General features: G+C 43.5%; 2 protein-coding genes across 5 annotated transcripts in view; both read left to right on the top strand.

The window, feature by feature from the left end:
- TECTB (tectorin beta) overlaps window positions 1-3,386 on the top strand; it is a 174,909-nt gene extending 171,523 nt beyond the window's left edge. The window contains exon 12 of the transcript XR_009555570.1: window positions 3,371-3,386. The gene's annotated coding sequence lies outside the window, so the exon portion shown is untranslated. The remainder of the gene's footprint in view (window positions 1-3,370) is intronic.
- VTI1A (vesicle transport through interaction with t-SNAREs 1A) overlaps window positions 312-16,423 on the top strand; it is a 421,333-nt gene continuing 405,221 nt past the window's right edge. For 2 of the 4 annotated variants that reach the window (XM_060241685.1, XM_060241684.1), the window contains exons 1-3: window positions 312-568; window positions 5,171-5,229; window positions 13,582-13,692. In XM_060241685.1, the coding sequence (XP_060097668.1) occupies window positions 475-568; window positions 5,171-5,229; window positions 13,582-13,692 (264 nt within the window). In that variant the 5' untranslated portion in view covers window positions 312-474. The remainder of the gene's footprint in view (window positions 569-5,170; window positions 5,230-13,581; window positions 13,693-16,423) is intronic. The other 2 variants (XM_060241687.1, XM_060241686.1) reach the window with 2 other exon arrangements.

The raw sequence follows: 16,423 nt of genomic DNA, 5'->3' as shown, positions 1-16,423 counted from the left end.
ACCCCATACCATTACATATCTCTGAAATCCTTTCTCCGCCCGTCACTTCATGGATTGGATGGCATGATTCTAGCCTACGAAAGTTTATGCTATAATAAATGGATCAGTCTTTAAGGGATCACGAGACTCCTGAAACAGACTAACGTAGCTCTCGTATTTCAATAACCTATCTCTAACAGACAAAATAGGATGACTTTTCAGAGACGGACTTTTTATACGTCCAAACAAAGACTATTGGATAAGGAGGGTGAATTGGCATCGCGGAACCATAGTGACTGGTTGGAAGTTCTACAGTGGGAATATTTTTGATTGAGCACAACCCGGAAGTCTGTGCTCTGATAGAAGATTGGCTCTAGCGGCGTCTGAGTAAAGTTTGCCTTCGGTTTCTAGGGAAGACGCGAATTGCCAGCTTCCCTTCCCCAGCTCGTTGCTGTTGGGTTTGTGTTGTTGTTGGGGCCTCGTCAACTGGCCATAATGTCCTCCGACTTTGAGGGCTACGAGCAGGACTTCGCGGTGCTCACTGCTGAGATCACGAACCGAATCGGGAAGGTGCCCAAGTTGCTGGGGGGTAAGTAGGGGCAATGGGTGGAAGGGAGGCAGTAGTGCTTCGCAGCTCCTTAGCTTGCTTCAGTGTTCCTTTAATAGTGTCTCTGTTCTCTCCACTGCCCCCTGCCGTCTTCAGTCAGGAAGTTCCTTTCCAGGCTTTAGATCAGAGGTTCCCAAACTTATTTGGCCTAACACCCCCTTTTCAGAAAAAAAATTACACAGCGTCCCTTGGAAATCGACTTTCAAGAAGTGGACTAAATGATGCCGTGACATATTTGCACACAGGGAAAACAAAGATGTTGTAAAGAAGACACTTGGAAGCTTAAATTCTAAAATTATTTTATAAAATCAACCATTGTAATATTTGCATACATAGAGAATTTTTGAAATTTCTTTATTATTATCCCATTCTCCCTGCAAGTGGGTGCAGGGCAGGTAACAACAATTGAAATATAGTATACCAGGGGTGACCAACTGTAGCTCTCCAGATGTTTTTTGCCTACAACTCCCATCAGCCCCAGCCAGCATGGCCAATGGCTGGGGCTGATGGGAGTTGTAGGCAAAAAACATCTGGAGAGCTACCGTTGGCCACCCCTGTAGTATACAATGCATCCCTTCCATCATACAGAACAATGCAACAAAATCAATGAAGATAAAATATGCATGTAGCAGTAAACAGGAAAAGCAACAAGCTTGCAAAACGTTGTGGTCAGTTAAGTCCTACTTTTCAGTCTTGCTCATCCACTTCTCTTTCAAATAAATGCAGTTCCAACAAATTGGGAGCACTGCAGTCTCCAACTTGAAAAGATATACACACAAAAAATTAAGATAACAAAGGATAATATTAAAATAAAAAGGGTATAATGGAGTATTGATCCATGGGTATCTGGGGCCCTGGGAGGGCTGTTTTTTGAGGTAGATGCACCAAATATTCAGCATAGCATCCAGTGCCACTACTCAAAACACCAAGTTTCAAAACAAACCAGGGAGTCCATTTCTATAAGGCCCCAAAGAAGGAGCTCCTATCCTTCATTGTTTCAAATGGAAGGAAGGCATTTAAACAATGTGCAGTCACCTTAAATGTGATTGCCAAAACTCCCTTCAGTTGTGCTTGTCACAACCTTGCTCCTGGCTCCACCCCAAGGTCTCCTGGCTCTACCTCCAAAATCTCCAGATATTTTTTGAGTCAGACTTGGGAACACTACCCCCACATGAATAGTTAGGAAAAGGCCACATTTGCAATTTCTTTAATTTTGAGATCATGACTTATCATCAGCAGTGCAGAGATTAGAGTGGTATCTGAAGCAGCAGCTGTTTATCTCTGTTTATCTCAGTCAGCTCCGTGGGAAGTATGATCAGAGCGTGGGAAACATGAAGTAATGAATGAAGCAGGCTTCAGGCAATTCAAGAAACCCTTAACTGCTTCCAGAATGACATGAAAGAATAAGGAAGTTTCTTTGAAGAGATTTTACTACTAGAGAGAGAGAGGCTTCTTTGATGTAATGCCAGTTGGCCATTGCTTAGTTTTTTATGACTGTGTCATAGCTACAGGATTGGGTTGGGAGGGCAACTAGACTGCCATGGTGCCCCATCCACAAGTCGCAGAAACCTCCTGTCAAGAAATTGAGCGTTTCATCAACCATGTGTGCAAGTGTTTGTCTGTATCATTACCTGAAAAATGACAGTACCTAAGTTCTAGGTGTTTGTGTGGGTTGCTATCAGCTTAAGTAAGCCTAGAGACCATGTTTTTAATGGTAAACATTTGTAAAATAGTAAACACCTGTGAACTGTCAATTCCAGCTGACAGGAGACCATCTAGTTTGACAGGTATTTGACAAGAGAAGATCTAGATGGGCCCAGCTAAATTAGTTGTTTTGTACCAATGATTGATTACACAATTCTAGCACTTTTGACAGTCAGTCAGGGATATAAGTGGATTAGTAAAATGTCAAAACTCAAGAAAAGGAGCAGAAGATCAGTTCTGAGGCTAGGGGTTCCACCGCCCTAGCCATGCCCCTTCCCGTGTGCTCCTAAGGGGGGGATATTCTTCACACACTGGTGATAACATCATTGCGCCAGCCAGCAGGCAAGCCGAGAGCCCCGGCAGTGCACACAAATGCTGCTGCACCGCCACTTTTCTTCACAGGGCAGACATTGTCTGTGCTTGTCAGAAGCCTCTGAAGAGTGCCCCATTTTACTGCTGCCCGCTGTTGGGTTGAAAGTGGCTGTGTAGGCAGCACCCTCCCATTGCACTCATCAGCTCTGACTAGTGCAATGGGAAGGTGCTGCTGCCCAGATGCTTTTAACCTGAAAGCAGCAGGCAGCGGTAAAATGGGGCTCTCTTTGGAGGCTTCCTTGGAAGCCTCCGACAAGCACAGACAACGTTTGCCCTGCGAAAAGTGGCGGAGCAGCAGTGCCATCCAGGGCTCTCAGCTTGCCTGTTGGCTGGCGAGATTGTGCCACATGGGAAGGGGGAGTAAGGGGGTGCCCAGCAGCAATCCTGGCAAGGTGGGCCCTAGGTGGTTGCCTACCCTGCCTACTCTCACATGCTGCTCCTGCAGAAAACACTCCTGTGCCTGGGACATTGCAGTTGGTTAAAATCAACAGAAGCAATCACCTGGTAACCATAGGACTGTAAGAAACTTGAGGCTCTGAAGAAAACCTTGTGAGGAGAAAGCTGCAGGTTGGAATTCTTCAGAGAAGTTTGTGCAATTGCCTCAGTGCTTCCACTGCCCTGACTTGAACTGTATTGCTGAGAGAGAAACTGCAAGCAACCTTGAGAAACTGCTAGCTGTAGCATGTATTGGCTAGGATACCTAGTAAGGTTTTTTGTTTCTGTGTTTCTTTTTTGTCTGTACACCTCTATTTTTGTACTCTGTCTTGTAAATAAACTGCATCTTTCTTATATTTTAAGTGAAAGGAGTTCTGGTTCTCATTAGCAGTCTAATTGGGTGAATTTGCACTAAGTAGCAGACAAAAGAGAACCCTCTATTTTTGTTAATGAGAATTTTTCTCTAAATTAGAAATTCTGGATAGCTCCCAGAAACGTGATGTTTTGACACCTACTACCCTCTTCTCTTCTCTCTTCTCTTCTCTTCTCTTCTCTTCTCTTCTCTTCTCTTCTCTTCTCTTCTCTTCTCTTCTCTTCTCTTCTCTTCTCTTCTCTTCTCTTCTCTTCTCTTCTCTTCTCTTCTCTTCTCTTCTCTTCTCTTCTCTTCTCTTCTCTTCTCTTCTCTTCTCACTTTATGCTTCCACCGCCCCCTTATTTTTTATTCACCGCTCCCCAATTGCACCCAAGACTACTACCGTTTCCCTGGATTGTTCTAGTGCCCCCTAGGGGGCAATATCGCCCACTTTGGGAAACACTGCTTTAGATGAATGATAGTGAACACAATCCAGGAGCCAGACATAAACGAGGATGGGCAATAAAGTGAGGTTGTAGTTTGTGGAAATGGCATGTGAGTACCAGACTCTTAGGGAAGGCTCATCTGGACTTTGTGCCAAATCCGCCCTTTCCTTTTCTTGTCTTATAACTGTTGTAGTATTGATGTTGTTTAATCTCATCTTTTCTATTTGTATTATTTGTATTATTTATTTTTATACTCCCTTTTCCCAGCAAGCTCATACATGGTTCTTCTGTGTCTCATATTATCTTTGCAACAAAATTGTGGGACTGAGAGAAAGTGATTGGTCTAAATGACCCAGTGAAAGAATTGGAACCCAAGTTTCCTCAGTGTGCAATCTGATACAAAAGTTGCTTGTTCTTCATCACTTTGGGGAGGGGTGGTGGCTCAGTGGTAGAGCATCTGCTTGGTAAGCAGAAGGTCCCAGGTTCAATCTCCAGCATCTCCAACTAAAAAGGGTCCAGGCAAATAGGTGTGAAAAACCTCAGCTTGAGACCCCTGGAGAGCCACTGCCAGACTGAGTAGACAATACTAACTTCGCTGGACCGAGGGGTCTGATTCAGTATAAGGCAGCTTCATATGTTCATGTTTCCTACTTAGACCAAAATGTTTCCGCCACTGCTATATGCGTTCAGATGCTAAAAATTAGCTATGTACCCCCAGAAGCTCTGTGTTTTACATTTCCTTTTTATCTTAGTTCAGCACTATCCTTTGTACTACAGCCACAGTACCCCAGCCTTCCTGGTTTTTAAACAAAACTGGACCAGATGTCTGAAAGAGAGGATTTAGTAGCTAGCAGTACCTGTGTTGTTGGCAGCTCTTTCTGGTGTGGTGTGGGGTAGTGGTTAGATTTTACCTAATGAACACCACTTTGGCATCTCATGTAACATATAGACCAATATTTGGAAAGAAGTCCAAGTTGTGAAGCTTTGTTTCAATTAAGAGTGCAAAGCATAGCAAATTAAGGCCATGTTAGGGTCCTGCCTTGCATATACACAAAGGTTTTGCTCCAAAAGCATGAGCATTAACCCAAAATGTAGGACTAGTAGCTATCTACAGCCCAAGTAGGCAAACCCCTACAAACCACATAACAGCTTGTACCCACATAAATGGATTAGGCTGCATTCTATTACTCAAGAATTCATTGACCTGTAAATGAGTCTAATTAGATCAGTAAGCAAACCCCTTGTATTTTATATGTATTCTCATTCTATTTTTAGATGAAAAGAGGCAAATGGTTTCAAATGTGGAAAAGCAACTGGAAGAAGCAAGAGAACTTGTAAGTTATGAAGTTTTGCATTTGTTGCATAGACAATCTTACAAGATACATTAAAATGTACTACCTTCCTAATTAGGAGTAGGGCTGGGTTTTGTGTGTGTGTGTGTTACTAACAGCTGAGATTATGCCCACTTTTTATTATAGTGTGGAGTAACTGATGGGAGTGGGAAAGCAGCAAGGGGGAGAGGTAAAATGCTGAGGGCAGTGAGAGGAGGTAAAATGCTCCCTAGAGAGAGATTATGGCAGACTCTGAAAGAAAAAGGTGTTAGGAATAATTTTTGGGCAATCTAGTTGCCAATTTTTGGCAATCTTTCTGATGAGAGATGAGTTTAAAATACCACTTGATTCTTCTTTTGACTGCTTTATTTATTGTAATGTCTTGATCTGAACAGTGAATAAGCCATTGAGCCATAATCTGTACCCAGTATGTAATGTCTCCAAAATATCCACCTTGTACAGAGTCTAGCTAAAATAAACATGCACATTTCAAGTGAGGGCACATCTGTAGTTTCACTAACTCAGAAGAGCCACATCTCTACATTAAGCATGGTAAAAAATATTCTATGCTATTTTAAACTGAGTTTTATTTTTAATATTTATAATACATTTTTGGGAAGTACATAGAAATAGGAAATTTGTGTGTGTGATTAATTATAGTGCAGTTCTGAAAGAGAGAATGTAAATGTGTATGTGCATTTGTTTGGGTTTGTTTATATAAACATGAATGAAATGTTTGTTTTGTGTCCTGTGTACTAGAGGTAGATCTCCTTACCTATTTCCCTGTCAGGCTTCTATAGATGTAGATGAGATGCTGCTACTGATTTATAATAGAAAGATAATTACTGTTTTGTTGTTGCTAAAGCTTGGTATTTAGGATCCGCCTAACTAGGTACAGTTGGTATTTCCTAACAAAATAGTCCCCTGTTTAGTTAACAAATGGCTTTGAAGGTTGTTTGGGATGGATGGCCACCACATGGAGACTGTTGTACATAACATCCATTTGGCTGCATAATAATATTGTGTTTATCTCATGATCAGTCTTAACAATAGTAGCATGCATTCTTGCTCAAGATCCATGTTACAGGAGCATTGTTCATTATCGGTACTATATAGAGAAACAGATGCTGCTTGCAACAGTTTCTGTGCAAGAGTTGAAAAGAATGGATTTGTTTCCAAAAATTCCTTGCTTACAGGGACCTTTGGTTGGCATATCATCTTTCCTTTTCCTCCCTGCTTATGGTAATGCTATTGTCTCACTGATAATCTGTGAAGGATTTACCTATGGAATAGATTTTGGTTAATATATGGAAGACTTGCTAGGAAAGGAGGGTTGTGCAAAGTGCTGCCAGATCTGTTCTAGCCTAGTGAATCTAAAAGAATGGAATTCTCCCCCCCCCCCCAGTTGAATGAATGAATGTGTTTTTTTTTTCAATCTCCTGTGAACATTATGTATTTGTCTAGTTCTAAACTGGTTTTAGTTGACATGAAGAATGCTAGCTTCTCTTTGTTTGTTCTTTTGGGTAACTCTATACTACTGTTTAAGATGCTAGTTCAATTATCATTTGCTTTCTGCTAATGAAACAGTAGTTAATTCTAAGAAGTATGTTATATAGCAGGCATGTTGAGCTTACAACTAGGGGTGTGCATTCGGTTCGGCTGAACCGTATATACAGCCGAATCAACACTGATTCGGCTGTATACGGAATTGGCCGTAGCCGATTATGCGGCAGCCGGATACGGCTCGCCGTATACTGGCGAATAGCTATTCGGAAGTATACGGCTGTCAATGGAAAAGGTGGGAAAGTAGCTTCTGCAGCCTCAGTGGAGCTGCTTGCCTACTTTCCCGCCTTTAGTGGCCTCTTCCCGCCTCTCCTATAGCCTCCCTGGGATCAGGGAGGGGGGAGGGGGAAGAGGAGCCCCAGCAGCCAATCCAAAGCATGCATTTGCAAAATGCATTGCAAATGCATGCTTTGCAGGGCTGTTGTGTAGCTGATGGCCCAGCCATCAGCTACATTGTTGTTATTTTGATCTTTTGCTTACTTGGGTATCCAAGTAAGCACTGTTGTCTGGCCAATCAGAGAGCAGTGCTATTTTTTGAAATTGCTCTCTGTAAGGCCAGAGAACCTTTTTAAGGAGTCTTCCTGGCTGGACTCCTCCATTGCTGTGTTGGTGTATGTGGGTTGGTGGTGTGAGAGAGATTGTGCTGCTGCTGGCCGGCCCTTGGCTTCAGCTGCTGCCTGCTGCTCTCTCACTCAGCCTTACCAGACTTCCCTGGAGTAGAGAAGACAAGGTAAGACAGTTTTGGGGTTCTTGTTTTAGTTTTTGTTGGTAAAAGGACTAGAGTCCCTTTACTTGCCCAGATTTGGGTGGGTGAGTACTGGGTGGGTAGCCTATTTGGGGTTAGGTTCTGCTGGGGGTGGGGGCCTGGGGTGGGGGGGTTGCTAATTTGCCCATATCTTAATTTAGTGAGAGGACTTTTAAAAGTGCAGTGTCCTTTTACTTCTCCTGATTTGGGTGGCTTGGATTTCTTGGGGTTAGGGTGAAGGGAGGGGGGGGTTGGCAAAGTTCCTGTATTGTTAAAAGATGAGGGTTTTTTTACTGTTTTAAAAGTATTCAGTGTTTGATTTGTTGCTGCTGTGTTGTGCTGCTGCTGTTACTTTTATCTTCAGGTTATTGGGGGGATTGCTGTTTGGCCTAATTTCCATTGTTTAAAAGGCCACTTTTGTTCCCCTTTTCCTGGTTCTGGTTTTAGGGGTGGGGGTGTTGTTGTTGACTGATTTGGCCTGAATTTTCTTATTGGTGAAAGGCCACTTTTTAAACACTTGAGTTGCTTGGCCTTTTTTCCTGTTGTCCCTTTTCCTGGTTTGGGGGTGGGGGACTGGGGGTGGGGGTGTTGTTGACTTATTTGGCCTGAGCTTTCTTGTTGGTGAAAAGGCCACTTTTCTAACAATTGGCCTTTTGTGATTCTGCTGGTTTTGTTTTGGTTTTTTTAAATTACCTCTGGTTGGTGTGGGGGTTGGCGAGGGTGTGTGTGGGCTGTGTGGGCTGGGTCACTTTCTTGTTTTTATAGAGTAGATTGTGTGTTCTGTGGCAGGGAAGCTGGCACCTGGGTGAGAGACCCAGAACCAGCAGGCTTGTTGTGGTTGGCCAGCTCTCCCCGTGTTGTTTGGGGCAGGGCTGGAGAGCTGGCATCTGGGTTTGCTGCAGCCAGGTCTGCCTCAAACCCCCTGCCCCCCCCAGTAGCCTCTAATTATGCCCTATGTTGCCATTGATGTCAATGGCCCATAGGGTATAATGATGGAATAGGGGCACCCTCTTTGGGTGCCCCCTGGAATGGGATCCCCTGGCCCAATCTTTTTGGGACTTGGGGGGGGGGGTTGGAGGGGAGAGTCCCCTGCAGGTCCCCTGCAAATTTGTGGGCTCTCCCTCAAACCCCCTCCCCTCCAGGCGGCTTCAAATATACTCTATTTGCCATTGATTTCAATGGCCCATAGGGTATAACAGGGCCGTATATTCGGAAATAGCCACACATCGACCGTATATGCGGCTATTCCAAATGTGGTATTCAGCAGTATACGGGGATTCGAATTTTTTTCCCCGTATACTTCCGAATCTGTGTAATGCCGATTTTTTTTTCCACACCCCTATTTACAACCCTAAGCTAGGTAATGGTGTTAACAAAGTGTTCAGTTGATCATGGCAATCACACCCCCTTTCAGTAAAGGTATAACCGACTTTGCCCTAATTGCTTCACATAATGTACAGTTCAATGAATAATGACCAACAGCTTCCATCATATTTTATGCAGTGACACTTTCTATCAGTATAAGGATTCCTCAGTTCTTTGTCTGTTAGAATAATGCAGTTCTGAATAGAAATAAATCTAGTTAGGAGCTATTAAAATATGTCTCCAGCCCAATTGTGGCTTAATGTAATTAAATGAAGGCTATTTCATGTAGACTGGTTGCTTCTGTATCATCATGAAGACGGAAATGAATTATGTGTTCAATTGTAATAGAAAAATAAGCTGTTTTTCTGTTCAGATATTTTAGTTTATTCAATGCTGATTATTTATGCTGATAAAGCTGTTTTTCTGTACAGCTAACTTAGTTTGTTCTGAGTACAAACATTTAATGCTGGGGCTAAAGTACAGGTGAGAAGTCTATGGAAAAATTGCTTCTGAACTACCCAGGAAGTTACTTTGGCTAGCTTTTTGGTCCTTTAATGTAATGTGGGTGAGCAGCCTGCTTTATGCAGGTTTTTTTAAATAAGTGTGTTTATGAGCTAAAATTATTTGCCGATGATTCATACTGGAATCCACTAAAGATAATAAATATACTGTTGGAAATTAGGATCATTATAAATAGCATAGTTGCGGTAACAAACCACATATAAAACTTAAAGTTGCCTGGTCCAGCTCAGGAAGTATCTGAGAACTTCAGAGGTAGAGCCAGGAGCAAGGTTGTGACAAGCACGATTGAACTCCAAAGGGAGTCCCAGTCATTACATTTAAAGGGACAGCACTCCTTTTAAATGCCTTCCCTTCATTGAAAATAATAGAGGAGGGGGCACTTTTTTTGGGGGGGGCACATTGAATTGGACCCATTTGTCCACTCTTTTTGAAACTTGGGGTTTTTTTTAATGAGAGACATCAGATGCTATGCTGAAAATTTGGTATATCTACCTCAAAAAACAGCTTACCCAAGCCCCAGTTACCCATGGATTGATTCTCCATTATATCCTATGGAGACCAGCAGACATTCAAACCCTTGCCCTGCTTTATATATATATTTGGCTAATAGCCACTGATGGACCTCTGCTCCATATTTTTATCTAACCCTCTCTTGAAGCTGGCTATGCTTGTAGCTGCCACCACCTCCTGTGGCAGTGAATTTCACATGTTAAGTGACATAGGTCATTAAAAGTTTCTTGTGAAAGGAAGATTAGAAATTAAAACTTTGCCACCCAGTGACTCTTACAGTCTTAGTTCTATGAAGAGTTAGGCACATCTGAACTCACTGAAATCAATAAACTTCATTGGATCCAGACTGTAAACCACTTAGTTATTGCACACCTAAGTCCCCCCTCCATCCAGAACTGTATGAATATGTAAGAACCTGCTAGATTTCTGTAGTGAATTGGAAGGGGTCTTGCAAATTCCCACTTCTGTTCTTGTAACAAATGCAAGTACTGGGATGTGAGGTAACAAATAGTGTGTGTATACTAAGGTTGAAATCTTCTTTAGATCAAGTAGCAGCTATAACCAGAGCTTAATCCTTCAGGCACCTTATATTCAAGTCTTTCCTCTCCAGTCAGCAGAACAAAGCACTTTATTATTAACTTAGAAAATAAAACCAGCTCCAAGTACACCACAAACATAAAGTAGTTAAAGAAACAAGCCACAGTTGTAATTTACTGACATGCTTTTGTCAAAATATATATAAGATTGCATGTGTTTGGGGAATTGGGAGTGCGGAAGTCTTTCCTGTAACTCCTGTTCCCACAAGGTTCAATGGGGAGAGAGAAATTGGCAGGGACCCCAATTGCTTCCAAGAGAGAGAGTCAGTTGTCTCTTGTTATTTGTTGGTAAGTTTAAGTTGCTGCTGTTCAAAGGCCACAGTGTTACTATGTGTACTATGTGCTATGGCAGCACATATATGTGTGCCGTGTATGCCATTGCACTGGAAATACAAGGGCAGTCTGAACTAACATATTGAATTGCTTGTCACTAGTCTGTACTTTTTATTAACACCTGTAATGGAAATTTTCAATAGATATAAGAGGATGAAATGGATATAGTCTTGGGGGCTTTCTTGTAAAAGTCATATTGCAGAACTGGAAGGTATTTGGAAGATCATTAATGTTCATCTTCATTTATGGCATTACAATGATCAAGTATCTTACAGTGGGAGTACAGGAAAAAACAACAGATAATTTCATTTTTTAAAAAAAATATGCACCTTGTAAATTTAGGCACAGTCTAACAATGAAATCAAGAACTTCCTAAGATTTTTCTTGAATGCAACTTGGACAAAGCCATTAAACACTACTATACTGTTTAGTGTCAAGGTTTTAGGTTTCTTGGGTCAGAATACACTAAGCTAAAAGATAAATAAAATGATAAAGAGATTTCCTGTGTAACCGGGGGAAGCTTTGGCCTCTATGCCCTTTTGACTGCCCTTCTGGACAACCAGCTAGCCATTGTGTGAAAGAGGATGCTGAATGAGATGGGCCACTGGTCTGCAGGGCTCTTTTTATGTTCTTGTGATTTGAAGAGGTTGTATTTACTTTTAGCAATCTTGCAGCTGACATGTGGCATGAATATTTATGCAGTCACAGTGCAGATATCCTTCTTTCACTGTCTGCATGAAGAAGGAATGTAAGATGTTCCAACGCTCACCCCTACTGTCTTTAGTCATTCACTGTGTTTCTGTGTTGTACTATAGACTTTGCTCACCTGAGTGTTAACCCTCCAATTTATGAGAATCCTTATCCTGACAGGAAAGAAAGATGATTCCTGAGCCCTTTAATCTTTTAAGGGATTATTGACTATTTTTTATCTTGGAAAAATAGTTGCATAAAATACCTTCATATGAAATAACCTTATTCCAAGTCACATCATTGGTTTGTCTAACCCAGGCTTAGTTTGCAGTAGCTTTCCAAGAGCTCAGATAGAGGTCTTTCTGAGTTATGGTGCCTGACACTGTTTAATTGAAAATGCTGGGGACTGAACCTGAGACCTTGGCCTTTGCCAAATGTTTTCCACTGTGACAATTCAGCTGTGTGGTTAAATTCATAACTACAAAGATAGATGCTGGTGGGTAGTCATGTTCGTTTGAGGCAGCAAAATAATGTTTGAGTCCAGTGACACTTTTAAGATCAACAAAGTTTTATGCAAGGTATAAGCTTTTGTGTGCACACAAACTTCTTCAAATATATATTGAGACTGAATCCGATAAAGATAGAGGTTCGGTGGGGGGGAGGACTTCAGAGTTGAGACACAGACTTCCCTGTTCTTTAAAAAAAAATTATTGATTAGGTTTCAAAATTACAGTCATAGCAAATCATGTAGTAAAAATATATTTACGTGCAATCATGTGCATTAACAAATTTAAACTAACAAATTAGAGCATAAATCAATGTGAAACCCACACTGGAGAAGATGCATGAGAGCTATAAATATCTGATGAAAAATAGCCTTATAAAGGTGACCATTTAATTAATAAACTGGACCTCTGGAAAGACTACTTCCTACAAGAGATTTTATCTAAAATCTTGTCTAAAATGAAGTATTCCCAACACTGTAACTTCCTGCTTTTGATGGGACACCACTGCTACCAGTGCCATCTGTCAGGAGTTTGGGTGTGACTCTGGATTCCTCCTTGACTTTGGATGCCCAGGTCATGAATGTTGCCAGGCTGGTGTTTTTCCATCTACGTCAATCTTGGCAACTGGCCCCTTTCATGTTGCACCCTGACCTAGCCACTGTAACCCATGCAATGGTCACCCCCAGACTAGACTACTGTAATTTGCTCTATACTGGCCTGCCCTTAAGACTGACCTAGAAGCTTCTGCTGGTCCGGAATGTGGTGGTGCAAATCCTGATGGGAATGCCATGGACAGCACATATACAACCTGTGCTGCACTAGCCACACTGGCTCCCCGTGGAATGTTGAGTCAGGTTCAAGGTTTTGGTTCTGACCTTCAAGGCCTTGAGTGATCTGGAACCTGCGTGTCTTTGGGACCACTCCTCCAGTGTGTCCCTGGAAGAGCATTACGCTCTGAAAACAATCTACTGCTCATCCCTGGCCCTAAAGATATCTGACTGTCCTCAACTAGAGGCTTTTTTGACCCTGGTTCCAACCTGGTGGAACTCTTTGCCAAACACCATCAAGGCCCTGTGGGACTTAATGCGATTCCACAGAGCCTGTAAGGCAGAGATGTTCTGCCATGCCTTTTGTTGAGGACAGTGATGGTTCCAGCCTCCTCCTTTCTTCTTTCCTCCATCTTTGATTCGGCCCACTCCTCACCTGCCTGCAGGCTTGCGGCACAGTCCAGAGCAGGGTAATGAAGAAACATCTGAAATAATATAATTGTCTTTTTGGTTGTTTTAAATTTGTTTTTATTGGTTGTAAATCATCTAGAACCTTATGTCATGGGGAAAAGGTGATTCATAAATTGAATAAACGAATAAATAAATATTGTAAGTACTTTTGCAATGCTACACCATTTTTTATGATTAATTGAATTATCTATTCCCTTCCAGAATTATTTCTAGTAAGCCAAATCAATATGTTTTATCTTTTGTTCTCATTCTTTCTTCTCTTCTCCTTTATATATTTTATTCATTAGCTGGAACAAATGGAACTTGAAGTTCGAGAAATCCCTCCACAAAGCCGAGGCATGTATAGCAGCAGAATGAGGAGTTACAAACAAGAAATGGAAAAACTTGAAGCTGATTTTGTGAGTAAATTCATGTGCGGTACTTTATGCAAAAAAAACCCCTTATGGTGGTGCTACATCTGTGCTTCAGTGATGCCTTTTATTTAAATATGTATACCCTGCCTTTATCCAAAGTTTAATGTTGCTTGTAGTCAATTAAGTTTATACAATAGGAGCAGGGCTCCTTTTCTAGCAGGAGCTCCTCTGCATATTAGGCCACGCCTCCCTGATGTAGCCAATCCTCCTGGAGCTTACAGTAGGCCCTGTACGAAGAGCTCTGTAAGCTCTTGAAGGATTGGCTACATCAGGGTGTGTGGCCTAATATGCAGAGGAGCTCCTGCTAGAAAAAGAGCCCTGAATAGGAGAAAAAGGGGGAATTCCCTTTGTAGTAGAATTAAAAAAAAAAACCTCTGGGAAATACTGCTTACTATTTAGCCTGAAAATTTATCACAAAAAGGTTATTTAAAAAGTCAACAGTTCAGCAGTGTTTCCCATTTGCAGGGTCGTGTCCCGGTACCGTGCCACGGAAGCCTTACTACTGGGTCACAAGAAAAGCTAAAGCTAGCTCCACCCCCAGCAAAGCATGACCTCTGCTCTGCTTCCTTCCTTCCCCCATCTCACTGTGGTTGTACAGAGAAAAGCCAGCCTTGAAGACTGACACAGATTGCAATGCCTGAGCTCCGTTTGGCTACCTTCCTTCCTCCGTCTCTGTTGTGCAGAGAAAAGCTAGCCTTAAAGACTGACATACGCTGCAAAGCCTGAGCTCTGTTTGGCTTCCCTCCCCTGTCTCTGTGTTGTACAGAGAAGACCTGGGCTGCCTCTCTTTCCTTCTTCCCCCCTCCCAGGGTTTGAAAGAAAAGCTGGTGTCACTGGCACTTTAGACCCATGAAGTGTTCTTCAAGGTGTGAGCTTTCATGTGCCTTGTAGTATGTTCTTTTGGGGAGATTTCCCTGGGAGGCCAAGGGGGCAAAGAAGGGAGGGATGTTTTTTCAGCCAGGAGGAACAGGGCGTGAGCATTCCAGTAGCTATTTTTTTTACCAAACGACCCCTGGGCAGAATTGTTGCTGGCTGGGGTCATCTGATGGTGAGTAAGGCTTTTTTTTTCTTTGTCCCCCCCCCCTTCTTTCTTTCTTTCCCTGCAAGTGATGCTCTGTCTGTATTCTTGGTGCTGGGGTGTGGGGGAAGCAACAGTGGGAGGGTTTTCTTTCCTTCCCTTGCTCTTTCTTTCTTTCCTTCCATTTTTACTGGATGAAACTTTTCTGTTCATCATATTGTTCTTGCAGACATAGCTAGGGTTGCCAAGACATTGCAGACATAGCTAGGGTTGCCAATTCAAGAAATATCTGGTGACTTTGGGGGTGGAGCCAGGAGATTTTGGGGGTGGAGCCAGGAGACATTGGGGCAGAGCCAGGAGCAAGGGTGTAACAAGCATAATTGAACTTCAAGGGAGTTCTGGCCATCACATTTAAAGGGACCATAGATCTTTTAAATCCCTTCCCTCCATAGGAAATAATGAAATATAGGGGCACCTTCTTTTGGGGCTCATAGAATTGGACCCCTTGGTCCAATCTTTTTGAAACTTGGGGGGTATTTTGGGGAGAGGTACTGGATGCTATGCTGTAAATCTGGTGCCTTAACCTCAAAAAACAGCCCGCCCCCCCAGAGCCCCAGATACCCGCGGATCAATTTTCCATTATTTCCTATGAGAATAAGTCTCCATAGGGAATAATAGAGTTCCCTCCCCTCCCCCCCATTTTCTCTCTCTCACTCACTCACACACATGCTTAACTTTCTCTGGTGCAGCCGTGCTGGTCTGAAGCAGTAGAACAAAGCAGGAATCTCTGGTGCCTCCACAACCAGGTCTGGAAAGTACAGGGGCTACGCTGCTTTTTACATGCACACACTCGTTGAAAGGAAAGCAAAACAAACAGAGGGGCTGCACTCTCACGCGGTCTGCTGTTGCTAACCCTTCTCCATGAAGTACTTCCTGCTCCAATTTAAAGGCACACACACATTTTAAAACTGTACCTTTTTGCAGGTCCTGCCCAAGATCTAGCTGGCCAGCTGACTGGGGAAAGCCTGTAAAGCCCAGGAATCCCCCGCTGGGATCCGGGGATTGGGAAGCCTAACGGGAAGGGAAGGGGCAAAGAGAAGCTGCTGCGATGGGGCTGAGTGGGAGGCAAAGGGAAGGGGTGAGGAGAAGCTGCTGCCATCAGGCTGGGTGGGAAGGGAAGGGGCGAGTTGAAGCTGCTGCCATTGGGGCTGGGTGGGAAAGGAAGGGAAGGGGCAAGCTGAAGCTGCTGCCATCGGGCTGGGTGGGAAGGGAAGGGGCAAGTTGAAGCTGCTGCCATTGGGGCTGGGTGGGAAAGGAAGGGAAGGGGCAAGCTGAAGCTGCTGCCATCGGGCTGGGTGGGAAGGGAAGGGGCAAGTTGAAGCTGCTGCCATTGGGGCTGGGTGGGAAAGGAAGGGAAGGGGCAAGCTGAAGCTGCTGCCATCGGGCTGGGTGGGAAGGGAAGGGGCAAGTTGAAGCTGCTGCCAACGGGGCTGGGTGGGAAGGGAAGGGGCAAGTTGAAGCTGCTGCCAACGGGGCTGGGTGGGAAGGGAAGGGTGAGTTGAAGCTGCTGCCATGGGGGCTGGGACAGAAGGGAAGGGGCGAGTTGAAGCTGCTGCCATCAGGGCTGGGTGGGAGGGGAAGGGGCGAGTTGAAGCTGCTGCCATCGGGGCTGGGTGGGAAGGGAAGGGGCGAGTTGAA

The sequence above is a fragment of the Heteronotia binoei genome, chromosome 6, assembly GCF_032191835.1.
Source record: "Heteronotia binoei isolate CCM8104 ecotype False Entrance Well chromosome 6, APGP_CSIRO_Hbin_v1, whole genome shotgun sequence".
NCBI lineage: Eukaryota > Metazoa > Chordata > Lepidosauria > Squamata > Gekkonidae > Heteronotia > Heteronotia binoei.
This window is presented reverse-complemented; position numbering and strand designations above follow the sequence as displayed.